At 36.2% G+C, this 16,541-nt stretch overlaps 1 protein-coding gene across 3 annotated transcripts in view; it reads right to left on the reverse strand.

Moving 5' to 3' along the window:
* The window catches only part of LOC103474923 (T-cell surface antigen CD2), a 29,035-nt gene that overhangs the window by 1,906 nt on the left and 10,588 nt on the right, over nucleotides 1-16,541 (reverse strand). Inside the window, exon 10 of one of the 3 annotated variants that reach the window (XM_081616171.1) lies at nucleotides 4,103-5,592. The exons of 1 other annotated variant lie outside the window; for it this stretch is intronic. In XM_081616171.1, coding sequence (XP_081472297.1) covers nucleotides 5,549-5,592 — 44 coding nt within the window. In that variant the 3' untranslated portion in view covers nucleotides 4,103-5,548. Of the gene's footprint in view, nucleotides 1-4,102; nucleotides 5,593-15,595; nucleotides 16,336-16,541 lie in introns of those variants that run through there. One more of the 3 variants, XM_081616159.1, reaches the window with a different exon arrangement.

Raw genomic sequence — 16,541 nt, forward strand, 5'->3', positions numbered from 1 at the left:
GTGAAATGTTTGACAGCTTCTGGTGGATCAGCTTACAGGAATCACTGTTACAATTAAATTGAAAGTTCTGCTATAATTAGGCAAAGAAAAAGAGTAAATGGAGGTTATTATTAATTAAATGAGGAATATGTAACCAATTTTCTACGTACCAAGTACACATAAAGTTGTGCTCTTTTTGCCTTTTTGTGCTCTTTTTGCCCATCACTATCAAAACCCTCAGCGGTGTAAAGTCCTGCTTGGTCCTTCTTCAGATCTGTCAGTTAGAGGAAACCAGCATCATTAATATTATTTTACCTAAAAGGAATCTTACTGATCTTTTAAAAAATATTATGTTGCCATTAAAATTCCACCTCAGAGTATCAGCAGGTCTTAGTTGGTATTTAAACAGAAAGTGTTCTCAAATTCAATTCAAAAATTCTTTATCGATTCCAAACTGAAGCTAAATCAAAGCTTTCATGGTTTTTAAGCTGCACATCAATCATCCAATATTTAAGAAATGTGCAACTGGCCAAGAGATTTGTCCAAATAACCAGACTACTGACTAGAATGTAGAAAACTGCAAATAATATCCAGCACGTAAACAACGTACAGAGTTCAACAGGAGTGGTGATGGTTACGGAGTCTAGCAGATTCAGTTCTGCTTTTGTTTTTTGTGGGAAATCATGTTAAAAGTCCTGGTCAGCAGTGGTTCTGCTTCTCAAACCTTCAGAAATGTTAAAACATTTTTTGAACTGAATAAAGTCTAAAAAATATCAAAAGACTTTGCTGCTCTCTAGCTGTTCATATCAAAATGGTAGCTCTGTCGTGTGTTTATTAAATGTAATCAGTTGGAGGATTTTGACAGCATTTAAAGGAATTACAAGTTTACATTTGGTTTTATTTATTGTGACACACGATAACAACAAAAACTACCAGAGGAAAAAAACCCAAAACACAGACACGTCAATTCATCTTCATCGTCGTGAAACTAGTTTGAATAATTAAGAATAAAAACTGAACATTTCACATGGCGGATTATACACACAAAGTGATTATTAGTTTGATGATCAAAGTTTGCAGCTAAAAATAGAAAATCCACAGAAACTTAATGTGAACTTTTACTACGAGACTTTATGGAACTCCAGTTGTGTCCAGTAAAGAAAGAAACAAAGAAAGAAGGCAGCAAATGTTGGTTCCACAACTTTCTCCTGAAAATATGGATAAAATCAGTCATTATAGGGTAAAAGCAATTTGAACAGGGGAAAGCATATAAACAAGTCAAGTCAATAACAAGTCAATGATATGATGCAATCTGCATTTAACTCTGATAACTTCTTTTTTAACTGACTTAATACATTTAAATTGCTGCACTGTTAAGTAGAATGCGAATGACTTTTTTTGTAAATTGTCTCGAGATTACCTATTGTAAATTAGTGTTATATAAGTCAACTGAATTGTATTATGAAAGGTTACAATTTGCCCAACGGACTGGACTGAAGAGAAATGATGAGCAATGTTTTATAGGTTGATGAAAGCAAAGATTGTTTTTTGTTTTTTTTTTAACAACAAAAGTTCATTTTTGAGGTAAAACTAAAAATATTTCTTTCCTATACATTTTCCCACACACCATAGCCTGGTGTCTGAGCAGGTAAAGGTCATCCCTTGCAATAATAAGAAGCTGTTGTCAGAAGCCATGATGTTAAGTTTGACTTATGAAGGAATTTTCAAAGACACAAGTCATAATATCCTGTTCAGCATAATTCACAGTACACAAAGTTTAAAAAGTCTAAAAACAAGCATAATAATCACCATATAGTCATGACAAAAAAGCTTGTGAAAACATTCTTGCTCCTTTTCCTGAATCTGGGTCAGGAAAATAAAGCTAGAGGAGCAAACTCTTCAACAATTTAAATTTACAGATTCACAGGAAAGTTACATTTTCGACAACGCAGTACCCTACCGTACCCTACCGTACCCCCCTACTTTCACCCCTGCACTTTTCTATCGGTGAAGAAAATAATTGACTTTTACATTCATGCACAACTTTGCTGTCTGCCGTATGGTATCAAAAATTTAAAATAGTTTTAAATCACTGATATAAGGATGAAAAATATCTGTTATAAGGATGTTGTGATGTTCCTGCTCCTTGTATCCAAACGTATCTCCTACAGGGTAATACATTGTTGGAGCAGATAACAGGTTCTCTCCTTGGGATCATATGGACCCAACAGCTTTACAGGTCTCATTCTGTCTTGATTACTAGTCATAGCCCAGTAAATACAACTATCATCTTTGTATTTTTATTTCTAAATCCTCGTTTAGCCCTATTCCCTGTCTTCTCACCGTCTCACTCCAGTAGCAGAAACACTGACATTAAGAAACGGCCATCCCTGAATTGCATTATTACTAAACTTCTATCACCGCTGGATCGAATAATTATGGAATTGTACGTATTCATATTTTAAAGGTATATACTTTTAGGGCTGCCATCTATTTAAAAAAAGCTTGATGAGCCTTCTACTAGTGTCTAAAACTCAGTCACCATGTCTTCTCATCTTCTGAAACAACCATAAGGGAGATCAACAGTTTGACAAATAGTTTGCTTTGTGAAGCACCGCCTCACTGGGAGGGAATCGAAAGGCTGACATGCCAATCAGGTTCTAGTTGGGCGGGTTAAAGTCAGAGAAACCAGATGCTGCATTCAAAGCATGCTGAAGACCAGCAAGCAAAGCATCCGCAGAGTGGATGTAGTAGAATATCAGAGTACAGGAGATACAGGATAGAAGATTTGACTGAATCAAGACATTGTCCGGAACTTCAGGCTGGGAAGCTAACTGGAAAATTGCTAACCAAGTATGTGGAGCAGGAAAATAGGTTGTAGTTACTTAAACTTATGCAAACCAATTGCCTCAAAAGATTCAATTACTGCAACATGTAAAAGACAAGTGTAGTTACATTGTGATTTTGACAAACAATATTCTTAAACTCATCCAAAATATTATTCTCTGCAAAATGTCTTATATTTTCTGCTTACAGCAGCACCAGCAGCAATGTATTTACTACATAGAATAAAGATACATGGTGTCGTTGCTTGACATAGTTTTACTGTTCAAAACCTTTCGGCTTGCTTGAGTAGAAATGGAGTAATGTCTGTGTATGTTAAACATTTACCACCCAAAATCTTCACTACTATCAAATAGTTCACTTTTTATTTTATTCTAGCTGTTGCAGACTCAACCTAAATAGATTCACTTATAAAGCATCTTTTTTTTCTTTTTTAAATCCAAAAGTTCCTGCCGCTTGTTTAAGATGAGTACAAACAACAAGTTGATGAGAATTAAATGAAGTTCACTTGAACTCTTTAATTAAGCAGAATGTTTTATTTTACAGTGAGGAAGGCTGGAGTCTAGCTTTAGCAGACGGCTGGAGGCATCTGACCTGCTTCAAACTCAGTACCTGTTTGCTCTCAGGCAAAAATTTGGTAAGATTATATTTAGTCTACTAAAGAAAGTCAGACGGTTCATTCTCCAAAGAGTGAAATCCTTTGAGGTAGTCAAGTTTCTTGTTTGTTCAGATCTTGCTAGTCATTTCCATAGTATGGTTACTAATTAACAGTCGATTCTTTTGTGTCTAGATGCAATCTAATCATTCAGTTCACAATTGAAGTTTTATTATCAGGATTCTGCAAATAGAATATTTTCATAGTATATTTAAATCATTCCTTTCATACAGTCGAAGCTCCCTGCAACTATAATTTTATGAACTATAATTTTGATTCCTTTGAGTATCATATTTTACTAAATCTGACTGGTATGATCTTCTTGAACGCATACAGATGCTTCACATTGATCATTTATAAGCTTATCAGCTACAAGAGGTGTACTGTCTGTTAGTGAACATAGCATTAAAAGCTGAATATAATTTTAAAGGTTACAAAACAATTTACCATGTTGTGACCAACTCTTGGAGCGTGGTTGTGTAGTGAGCATGTCATTTGATTTATTTTTACTTTATTTATTTTAGGTAAAGATTACCAATAGCAAACTTAGTCAGTGTTATTATAAGTTGGGCTAGGTATCAGAAGATGTAAGTCTCTGTGAGAGGGGGAACTTGAGGAAAAAAAAGCAAAGATTCAGTGATTGAATTGTTGGTTGACAGCCAGCATATATTTGAATTTCTGCAACAAACATTGAAAGAAAAGAAAAAAAACAATATATAAACCTGAATTATTCAGTTTGATAAATATTTACACAGAGCATCATTCAATAAATTGATAGAAATCCAAGTGCTCACATCAAAACATCAAATCTAAATAATACAAATTGTACTAAATATTTTAATACAGACGTATGGTTGACATTGATCATTTCTAAGCTTTAGTAATGGAACCTTCAACAACTACAGGTGTACTATATTTTGTTAGTGAACACACTTAAGCGTGTAAGATATTGGATGGAGGGAAAGAATCATTAGGACCAAGAAAAACATGCAGCGTATCAGTCAGAGACAAAAGCTGTAGATAATTTTAAAGGTAACAAAACAATTTACCATGTTGAAGCAACTCTTGGAGGGTGGTTGTGCACTGTAAAAACTTTCAACTTTGGGGAAAACTGAAAGATAAATATGAGTAGCCTCACCTGGGCATGTTTACTACCTGTCATTTTCTTAAGAAATACAATTACAGATAAGGAACTTTTACTGAAATGTATCACACTAGGAGGTGTTACAGAAAAGTATCTATAGAGTTTAAAATTTAAGCGACTGTTTTCAGAACGGATGAAGGAAATTACAAACTCAGACAGCACTGACTAGTCGTGCTACAGTTAAACTGTTGTTTTCCTTCAGAGGCATCTACCCGCTCTTATGCAGGGACACACACACACACACACACAAATGCTTTGGTGTGCAGGGCAGAGGTCAGCCCCGCTTCCCATGCTATAGGTTTTCTTATGTCCTGTTAAAGAGTATGATTTTTCCTTCAGAAGGTTTGCCTAATGTATCCTGGGGCAGCCATCACCGGCTTCAGGATTAGAGGTCAGCCCCTCTTCCTTGCTATAGGTTATATAATATCCTGTTATGATCCAGCACTTATCTGTAGTCCAACACCAAATAATGCACCGTAAGCTATTGTCTGAATGATTGTCAGACATATCCTGCGGGTTTCTTATGCTTGAGGACAGATACACAGGCACGCACACGCAGCAAGACTCTCTGGTTTCTCCGTCTCTTATGGAACAAAAGTTAAAGGCATTTAATACCAACACTGTGTATCAAGAAGACAATCTGTTTAAAACCATAGGTAGTTACAACATTTCTAATCTATTTCAACATGGTTTAGAATATAGCATATTTATTTATTCATTATTTACTTACAATTATTCTAGCTATCTGTGGGCTTTGAGTTTGGGAGGAGTTAATGGTGAGCAGATGGTCACTGAGGGAGGTTAGGAGGTCACAAAGTTCCCATCATATGATATATGTGAAGTATGTTTCAGGGGGAGGACGGGTTACTATCAATTAACCCATCAAACTCTAATTAAAATTTGACAGAACGGTGCCCATCATATAGTCACGAAGAACGTCCTGCTGCTCGGTACTCAAGCTCCGCCTCATCTGTTCAGAAAACAGAAGCAGGCATTAATCAGCAGTCAGAAAGAAAGGGTAAGTGTGAAATAGAGCAGTTTTTATGTTCTAGTTCTGATCAAACCTGAAGGCAGATAACGGTTAGCCAGGATTTTCAAGAATAAAACATTTTATTATAGTTAAAAACTGAACACCAGATTAAAACAAGTGCAATAACCATTCAGTGTTCATTTTCATACTCCCAACATTTTTATGAATATGAACCTACATATTATTTTCCAACTTGATTTACTGTGATTGAATTCCCGCACACTTTATGTATTTTTATATTACTTTCTTTTATCAGTGTTTAGTCTAAACAGACTTTTCATTTGTTGTTGGTTCAACTTATTGTAATTTAAAAAAAAAAAAAAACAATCACAGGAAAAAAAAAGAAGCACCTAATTGCTGCAATTGTTATATTTTAAAATTTCTTGCCAAAAGTCTAAATAAAAATGCAACATTTTATATTTTTCGTTTCATTTTCCAATTACTAAGACTATACAACAAAAGTGGGCCGAGCAGCAGGCCTTGGAGTACTCCAGAGATTTAATCAGAAATGTATAGGAAGCAGTTGATGGTGGATTAATCAAATTATCTTAAATTGATTTTAACAAGTCTGCATTAATTGAGAGTTTTAACTTATTATTCAGACAACTAAAATAGAAGACTAAACACTTTACCGTTCTTCCTTCTTTTCTTCTTACACACCATCGAACACAACACAGAATGATAAGGATCAGAACTAAAAAAGATCAAAAAACATCAGATGCACATAAAAAAATATATGATGTTTACTTCGGTTGAGGTTAATTTAAGTGTATTTCAGTGAAACTCACCTGCTCCACCAATAATAAAAACCACCCACATGTTAACCGCAAAAACCTCATTTGGGAGGCCTCCCAGATGAGGCATCCCAGATGGCCTCATCTGGCCTAAAAAAAAAAAAAAATAGCATAAAATTAGAAGCACACATCTCAGTTTAATATAACATGTGGTTTATTATTGTGAATATTCTAACTTATACATTATTTATAATGTAATAAGTGCTGTATATACTTACTGGAGACACAGCCATGACTAAAAGAGCCACTTTTTTCAGAACTGGCCTGGTTGTAAACTTCACAGGAGATAACCATGTTTTCACTTTCTGCAGAGTTTCTTGTCAGAGACATTTTTGTTTCGTTGATGATGACTTTGCCATCCTGGAACCACTTGTACTGTATGACATTGTGTTGGTTTATACCAGTGGTCCCCAAACTACGGCCCATGGGCTGGATTCAGCCCGCCTCCACATTTGGTCCGGACCCCTGAACAACACCAGAGAGCATTTAGATTTTTTTCATATACCGTATTTTCCGGACTATTAGCCGCTACTTTTTTCCTAAGTTTTGAACCATGCGGCTTATAGCCCAGTGAGGCTTATATGTGGATTTTTCTTCAACCACCAGGGGGCTCTTTAGCAGGAAATGAATCATTGAAAGTCAAAATTGGAAATAAAAGAAGAAAGCGCCCATTAAAATGGAATTAGGTTTTAATATGGAATTGAAATTTGAGAATGTTGTTGATCAGTTAAATAGCATTGAGGGGAAAAAGAAGATTTTTCAGTTTTTTTAAATAATACTGGGATCATTATGAAAATTTGAGGTATAGATATTAGGATCCAATAGATGGCAGCAATGCAACAATAATGGATGCAAGCTGCCATTGAAATCTAAAGAAGCAGAGTAAGAAGAAGAAAATGCCCATTTTCATTTAGCACATGCTAGTAGCAGACACAAAGGATCAGCACTTTTACTGTTACAGTTACCGTTTGAAAAGTACAGTAATCAGTTCAGTTAAATCTAAACTTGGCAACTTTTTCTTTTTCAACCATAATAAATGTGATATTCCATTGACCTGCTATGATTCAAAATTTGGGTGTCCGCCCCCCTCTGCTACTGCTGCATCGTTGTGGAAAACCTGGAGCGGCAGAGAAATCTGGGGCTTATAGTCCGGTGCTATAGTCCGGAAAATATGGTATTTATTTCATAATTAGTGTTATTTCCTGGATTTTTTCTGAGAAGAACCCAGAGAGGGTTATTTGATTGTGCTTTCTAGAAAACAATACATTTTTACATTCAGGCACTCCTACAAGCATCACACTTTTTCTGTTACAAACTGACTCTCTCCCCCACCAGTGGGCCACCCAACTTTTCCAGGGAAAAGTTAGGTGGCCCTCGCAGGAAAATGTTTGGGGACCCCTGGTTAATACCATCAGGTTGCTAAAAAGACTAATGAAAACGTTATTTAAAAAAAAAAAAAATTAAAGTCACAAACAACAACAATTAGGAAGATATGTTATTAGTATGTTAATCTATTGTGTCATTTTTCTTTTCCAGTGCAAAAATAAAATTTTAAAAATGACTCAAAATGTTACATATCCTGCACTGTATTAAAGTCTTCCCCCTTTCATGTAACAAAAGTTAGTACTCAGACAATATAAATGTCCCTCATATAAAATAATCACATATTTTGAAGAGCTGAGATCAATGTCACAAGCTATATCAAACCCGTAGAATCAAAAAATGACTTAAAGAACCAGTCTGACAAGAAAAACTGAGCTGAAGGATTTCAAAAAACACATTAAGTGCAGAACTGAACAAAATTAAAGCTCAAGTGACAACTAAAGTCTCTGACAGACTGGAAAAGTTTACAAAATAATCTCGAATGTTTCCGGACTTCAGTTTGTTTGGCCAACACTCACATTTCACAAAATAAAGGAATCCATGTTCCAAGGTCAAAATGACTGCTGACCAAACAAAACCTCAAATTTCCTTCTCCGCTTTGACAATAATGCATCTTAATCATCCATAAAAGTAGGAAGGAAAATGGATATTTGCCTTCCGTGTAAAAAATATAACATCCCAATTCTCCTTACCGGATCATGACTGCAGGTAAAGACGACCTCAGAGGTCAGACAGATTATATTTAGTGTGGGCTTCTTCACGGGGTCTGAGTGGGTTCAAACATGACACATTAAACTCTGACCTCATAAAAAAAACGTGAAATGTTTGACAGCTTCTGGTGGATCAGCTTACAGGAATCACTGTTACAATTAAATTGAAAGTTCTGCTATAAATAGGCAAAGAAAAAGAGGAAATAGAGGTTATTATTAATTTAATGACGAATATGTAACCAATTTTCTACCTACCAAGTACACATAAATTTATGCTCTTTATGGTGTGTTGTCTTCCGTTTTGATCAAAAACCTCAGCGGTGTAAAGTCCTGCTTGGTCCTTCTTCAGATTTGTCAGTTTGAGGGATCCATCATTATTAATAGCATCAGTGTCACCCACAATTACTGTTCTTGATCTTTTATGAAATATTGTGTTGCCATTGAACTTCCACTTCAGCACAACAGCAGTTGGTATCCCAGAGGAACAGTGAAGTTTCCACCCACTGCAGCAAACTGGTCACAACCTTCGAATCAGAGAGAAACATCCTTATTCACACTCATCCGATCTGATCCTTTATATTCGTATAAAATTCAAACCTAGAAACATTAACAGGAGACATTCGTAACTGATCTGTACCTCGGGAGCCAATGGTGGAGCAGCAGAGCAGGAAGAAAGTGATGACAGATGCCAAGGCCATCTTCACCAGTGATCTCCTCACTTGTTGGAAGTTCTTCAAGTTTGTCTACTTTCGAATGGATTAAACGCTCACTGAGTCACAGCTCAACAGACCACTGACACTGCAAAAGGCTAAGGTAGATGTATTTCCATCATCAATTTCTAACCACTTCCTCTGGTGTGACCTAAATACATACCTCACAGAAAAAACATTTTAACAGCCCTCCTCGTTAAACACCAGGCTGATCTCATGCAATGAAGGTTTGAGCTCTCTGTCAAGGAAGAGCAAATTCAATTAAAAAAATTCTTTGTCGATTCCAAAGGGAAGCTAAATCAAAGCTTTCGTAATGCTGCACATCAATCGTCTAATATTTACAAAATGCACAACTGGCAAAGAAATTTGTGCAAATAACCAGACTACGGACTAGAATGTAGAAAACTCCATCCAGAATGTAAATGTGACCAGCAGGGAGAGATTATTTTTAAAAGTTATGTATAAGATGCACCAGAACACAAACTGAATAGTGCACAGTATTTGAACAATTTTCTTAAAATAGTTCTCTTTTAAAAACGTGGCTTCAGGCCTACAACTCGGTCCTTGAAAAGAAAAGGAAACAAGTAAAGACAATTTAAATTATTCCAAAAAATAAAATACGCAGTGCAAAAGAATGCAAATTAGTAAATCAAACAACAATAAAAGCAACCAAATTAGTAATTTCAATAATGCACAACAAAGACAAAACATAAGAAAAACACTTCAAGCAATGGAACAAATCGTTAACAGGTGTTCTGACTATTTGTCCTACCCGTAAATCCAGCATACCTTATGGTAACGCGGATGCGCAGATTGATATTACGTCCATTGATGTCATCACATGCTTACTCAGCAGATTTCTTATAAAACCGTCATACCTGTAGAAGTTTCATTTTGTGTTTTATTTCTCAGAATTTACTGTAAATTGTATTTAATTAAGCTGCTATGTTAATCAAACATATTAACATAAATGACTTTTATGTTAATATAATTAACTGTTATGTTAATATAACTTGTTACTATACTGTACCGTAAACAAGACATTCCCGTTTAGCGTCACTGTTAATACAAATACTGTTTGAGTACAAATTTGGTCTCCCGCAGGATATTTTGTACCTATAGCTAACTTACCTTTTTAATATTTTAATATTTCATTAGAAAACTGCACGGAGTATGTCCTAAAAAAACACATGAATAACGCTGGATGCTGACCGAAGCTGTTAGGCAACAAGCAGAACAACACCTCTTTCTGGACACTGCGTGGAAATAACTACATTTTTCTTATTTTATTATTATTATTATTTATTTACCGTAAACTTCTGAGAAGTAAAACACATAAAATGAAATTTCTACAAGTATGACAGATTTATAAGAAACGTAACATCGATGTGCGCATTACCACAAGGTATGCTGCATTTGCGAGGTATGACGGTCAGAACACCTGTTTCAGAGTCCTTTCAACGGGGCCAGAGGAGTAAAGCCCACCCCAAAACATCAGAGCGTCCAAAGCGCTGCAGCTTCAAAACAATGCAATCAGGTGACTGAAACAGAAAACCCATTACTGTGGATTCAGGTAAAATGAATTAAAATCTAAAGCGGTAGCCAGGCACGTGCAGAGGAAGAGGCTAGGGGTGCTTGAGCACCTGCCCCTTTTGCTCCTTGCCCCCAAGTGCCCTTTCCAATGTTTTATTTTTTTGTATTATTATTTCTTAAGCCCTCTTCTGACATATGTACTAAAATTTTTTGTGGAAGGTTTTTTTGTACAATATATTAAGCCCTCCGGTCCCCTTGTGACATTTGACCTTTTGCCCGTGACGCATGACGCAGTTGCCTCTTGCACAGTGAGATAAGGCGGCTAACTGGAGCTCAACGTAGCGAACGTTCCAGATTACAGAACAGTCTTTGGTGAATTAAAAAAAAAACGTTTTTGGTGAATAAAGTGGAGTAGACTTGCTACTTGTCAGATGACAGAAAACGCTGAAGTATCGTTTCTGCTTCAGCACAGAGTCGCGGTTTAAGCAGAGAGGTAATGAAATACAACAGACACTGACAGGCCTCTGCGTCTGCCTTTCTCTGAAGAACCACTGAGCGGGAGGAAACAACCAGGTGAGGAGAAACTGTTCTTATCTATCGATTCAGTATTTTTATCATGTTGTTAGGCTGTTGTTGATGTGCTATTAGCTAGCTGCTAGCCAACGACTTTGCTAGCAAAGCAAGATTAATGAAAAGCTTCTTCCCTGTATTGTTAATGATATCAGTCATTCTTCAGTATTGCTTGGGCAATAAGGGCACATCGCCCGTCCAAAATCTATCATCTCCACAATGGATATATGTCCGAACTTCTAATTTCCTTTGCTGCATAACGTACATTTCATTTATTCTGGCATTAGGTAAAGGAGATTAGCACTTAAATAAAAGTCCAACAAGGATATTCATTTAGAGTTAAATATAACTCACCCTGAATTACCATGATAGATATAATGTATGTAATAAAAGTGTCATTAACGAAGGGGAAAAAACTCAATCCAGATTTTAAGTAAGTTTAGGGTCTGGTTCACATAGTATGAATTTAATTTTTTCCCCCAATTATTCAATGAAAAAAAAAAAACTAATCTCAGTTAAGTAAAATAAAATTGTAATCAGCGCAAATAAGTTTTTTCAATTTATGAGACAAAAATGTGTGATTTTAATTTTAAAAAAAGTTTTTTAAGCAAAACTCAGTAGGCTTTTCTCATGGTGACATGCATTAACAAATCAATATTTGCTTCTTTTTTTTTCTGCAGTTCCACATTAAAGTTTGATGCAGCTCTGCTTTCCTGAATGGACCATCTTCATCTCCACTGCAAGTGTACTGACTAAAACCAGGAAGATAGAGCACATAACACCAGTTTTAAAGTCCATACACTGGCTCCCTGTAGCTCAAAGAATAGACTTTAAAATACTGATGTTAGTTTATAAATGACTGAACGGTTTAGCACCACAATACATTAAAGATCTGTTATTGCTGTACCAACCGTCTAGATCCTTCAGATCTTCTGGTTCTGGTTCTGCTCTGCATCCCCAGGACCAGGACCAAACGAGGAGAAGCAGCATTCAGCTTCTATGCACCACAGATCTGGAACAAACTTCCAGAAAACTGTAAAACAGCTGAAACACTGGGTGCCTTTAAAAATCAACTGTTTAGAGTTGCTTATGGCTAAATTAGGATTAGAGTGCGGGTTTTGATGTCTTTGATGTTTTTATCTTTACTTTTTATTTCCTTATTCTCATTGTTTATGTTTTAATGAAGGTTTTAAGGTGTGAGTACCCTTGTTTGGTGGCGTTCTAACTAAAACTCTGAGGTTTTAATGTTTTTATCTTTTTTTATTTTGTTTTAATCTTTTTTAAAATCTCTTTTTCACTGTTTATTCCTGTTTTTATTTGAATTATGTAAAGCACTTTGAAATGCCTTGCCGCTGAAATGTGCTATACAAATAAAATTTGATTGATTGATTGAAGTGGAGCAAACGGGCAGCTTTTTTTTTTTTTATAAATTACAGTACACTAAAAGGTTGCATTGTACCCTTATTTATATTTTTAATAGTGTAAAGACAAAATATGTCTGGTGGTCCAGCTCTGATTTACACATCTTGCTAAATTGCAGGTTTGAATATTGCAATACTTTCTTATAACAAAATAGACCTGCAGAAAGAAATTACTAATATAAAATATCTTGCATATGCATAGCTGTATGCTTTATATAGAGATTTTCCTTCGCTTTGATTGTATATCTCAAAATTTTGTTAATTAAACTCTGAAAGCCGTGTGGGTTTATTAATATTCTGTCCTAGAATGCGGTTAGATGTGCCCTTTTTTTTGAGCCCCTGCCCCTTTAGTGGGGTCTGAAAACACATCCTGTACACCTGTTCTGTCAGCAGGTGGGGACTAGATTGTACATTTCTGGAAGTATGATCCAACTGAGTGACAAGGCTGTCAGTTTCACCAGCTGATGTCACTAGTGAGTGATGAATGAAGCATCGAGTAATGAACCTTTTTGCAAAGGGTTGGAAAGCTTCATTGCTTCATGAGGCTTCATTTACCCATCACTAGGTGTAGCACCCAAAAACCAACCATAATCCCAGCCACTGATTGCAAAAGTGGCACTTATTATCTCATATGAGCCGATCAAGAAAACAAGCCAACATGTAGCAGGGGAAACAAAGACGCACACACCTTGCAGCGGCCTGCTCCGCTATAAAGTCATCTGCCCCGCCTACCAATCAACCAACCATGTGATTCTGGCTGGACCTGGTGCGCAGAGTGGGGAGGGTGGAACACCATCCCACCACATAAACAACGTACCGAGTTCAACAGGAGTGGTGATGGTTACAGAGTCTAGAGTAGCGGTTCTCAACGTGGGCGGTACCGCCCCCCAGGGGGCGTTCAGAGGACGGCAGGGGGCGCTGGCGGACATTTTTATAAAAGGGGGGCGCTGGGATGCCTTTGGGGGGCGTTTGGTCGAAGGTAAAATTTACACCTTATATGCACAACAATACCAGTTTAGACTTTGAGCAACTTGGTAAAACTGTATTGTGTAACATTAAATCATGCTTGGCTGCAACTGTATCGATGGCAGCTCTTCTTCTATTCAGTAATTGTAGCTTATTGGCGCAGCTCCGCCGTAACTAGCTTCACCGCATTGTCCCTTACACCGCGTTACACCGGCTGATGACGTTGCTGTGATTCACTTTGTCTTGTATTTATATGTTTTGGCAGTTCTGTGATCATGTCAAAGCAGCAACTTATATTAAAAAGTGTTTTATTGTCCGTCTGGATGCTGCCCGCTTCTATGGAAGGACAACAGAAAATCGCTCTTATAAACACGTAATTACTAAAATCACGATACCCCAATACACTGTGTATCCCTCTGAAAAATGAACCTATTTAAATAAAGAAATCCCTCCACGGGTGACACCACTATAGAGAGCGTTCATTTTATAGCGTTAACACGGTGCTGTAAGTGGTCCGGTATGAAATGGGGGTGATGGAACAACACAGCACTTTTAAATTTCAATAATCAAAATACCGCAATTTTTTCCGTTGTTTTAAAAAGTTTATGTCAGTTTGCCTTTTCCCCATCGATACGCTTCCCGAGTGCTGCGCACCTTAGGGGGTTTAAAAAAAAAACGACGGACACATTGCGGTTTTTTCTGAAACAGGAGAAGCGGGACATAAAATGGAGCGACGAACTAGATGTGAATTATGGCATAAAAACAGAGAATCCGACGCTGAACAGTGAGGTTTAGGCGGCGCAGCAGACTGAGTGAAGATTACTGATGGTCAATAAACAATAAAATAAATCTAGCAACAGGAAAGAAACTAAAGTGGACATAGAAATAAACCAAGAGAGGAAAATACTAATCAAAGGAAACTAAATGGAATTTAATGAAGAACAAAATGCAAGAATAAACTAAGAAACCAAAGTAAATACATAGGAATAAACTGGTATGGCAAGACCTTTAGAGCAATACTTAATAAGGGGACAGTATTAGCTCTGCCATGTGGATGAAGTTTTATGGATGATACTCTGATGTCCCATTCTCCTGAAGGCAGCACAGAGCTGCACCACCAGAAACTCACAGAAACACTGAAGAGAAGAAGAGTTATGATTAATGTAGTTACAGTTCTATCCATGTTTTAATGTTGCAGAGCTCAGTTGTTTTGCAAATAGTTAAAAGTTTAAACTGGCATGTTGAACATCTTTTATCTGGTTATTTTGTGGAATATTTAACAACTAGAAAATGGAAAAGAACAAGAATATTTTTTCCACTCTGACTGACTGCTGTTAGGCCTACAGATTTTAACTTGAATGTTCATTGCATTTTTCGTAGACACCTGTGAAAATAATTTCTATTCCCATGGCTTTTTTGTTCTCTGGGAAATTATTTTTGATGATAAATACAGAAACAAGCATAAAAATCAAAACATCTACAATAGTGATAATAATATTAATAATAAAATAGTCAGTGAAAAGTAGCCTGCAAATTCTTTGGTGGGGGGCAGTGAGGGACCTGGATAAAGGCTGGGGGGGCGCTGGCTCAAAAAAAGGTTGAGAAACACTGCTCTAGCAGATTCAGTTCTGCTTTTGTTTTTTTGTGGGAAATCATGTTAAAAGTCCTGGTCAGCAGTGGTTCTGTTTCTCAAACCTTCAGAAATGTAAAAACATTTTCTGAACTGAATAAAGTCTAAAAAATATCAAAAGACTTTGCTGCTCTCTAGCTGCTCATATCAAAACGGTAGCTCTGTCGTGTGTTTATTAAATGTAATCAGTTGATGGTGATTTGACAGCATTTAAAGGAATTACAAGTTTACGTTTGGTTTTATTTATTGAGAAAAAAGGCAACAGCAAAAATTGCCAAAGAAAAAAAACAGAGACGTCAATTCATCATCATCGTCGTGAAACTAGTTTGAATAATTAAGAATATAAACGGAATATTTCACATGGCGGATTATAAACACACAGTGATTATTAGTTTGATGATCAAAGTTTGCAGCTAAAAGAGAAACAGAAAATCCACAGAAACTTATAACATTGCCTTCAATGAATTAAACATATTCATAACACAAAAATGTTATGACTTAAAACAATGATGAAGAAGACTTCTGTTTATTCATTAGCAGAACAATCAAGAAATGCCACTTCTATAGAAGCTGGAGTCTTCACAGAATATATATATATATATATATATATATATATATATATATATATATATATATATATATATATATATATATATGTGCGTAGATTGAACCCAGAAATTTACATATGATAATAAAATAAACTTTCAGAAAAATAAGAAAAGTTATCTTTGAATTAGTAAGTGTTTCACCAGCTCTGTCAGGGTCAAAAGTTCAGCAAACTACAGGAAATGTTTGACTCAAATCATACAGATTAAAATGTAACTCCATAAAATATCAGGGAAATGTTTGTAAAGAGCTGCAGCTTCAGAGGCTCTGCAGGTGATGATGGTGATGAAGAGGATGATCAGTGTGTGCAATACTCTGGTGATGAAGAACGTCCTGCTCGGTACTCAAGCTCCGCCTCCTCTGTTCAGAAAACAGCAGCAGGCGTTAATCAGCAGACAGAGGAAGGATAAGAGTTAAAAGTTTTTATGTTCTAGTTCTGATCAAACCAGAAGGCAGACATAATGGTTGGCCAGGATTTTCAAGAATAAAACATTTTATTATAGTTAAAAACTGAACACCAGATTAAAACAAGTGCAATAACCATTCAGTGTTCATTTTCATACTCC

Source organism: Poecilia reticulata, chromosome 2, assembly GCF_904066995.2.
Source record: "Poecilia reticulata chromosome 2, P_reticulata-male-v2, whole genome shotgun sequence".
Classification (NCBI taxonomy): domain Eukaryota; kingdom Metazoa; phylum Chordata; class Actinopteri; order Cyprinodontiformes; family Poeciliidae; genus Poecilia; species Poecilia reticulata.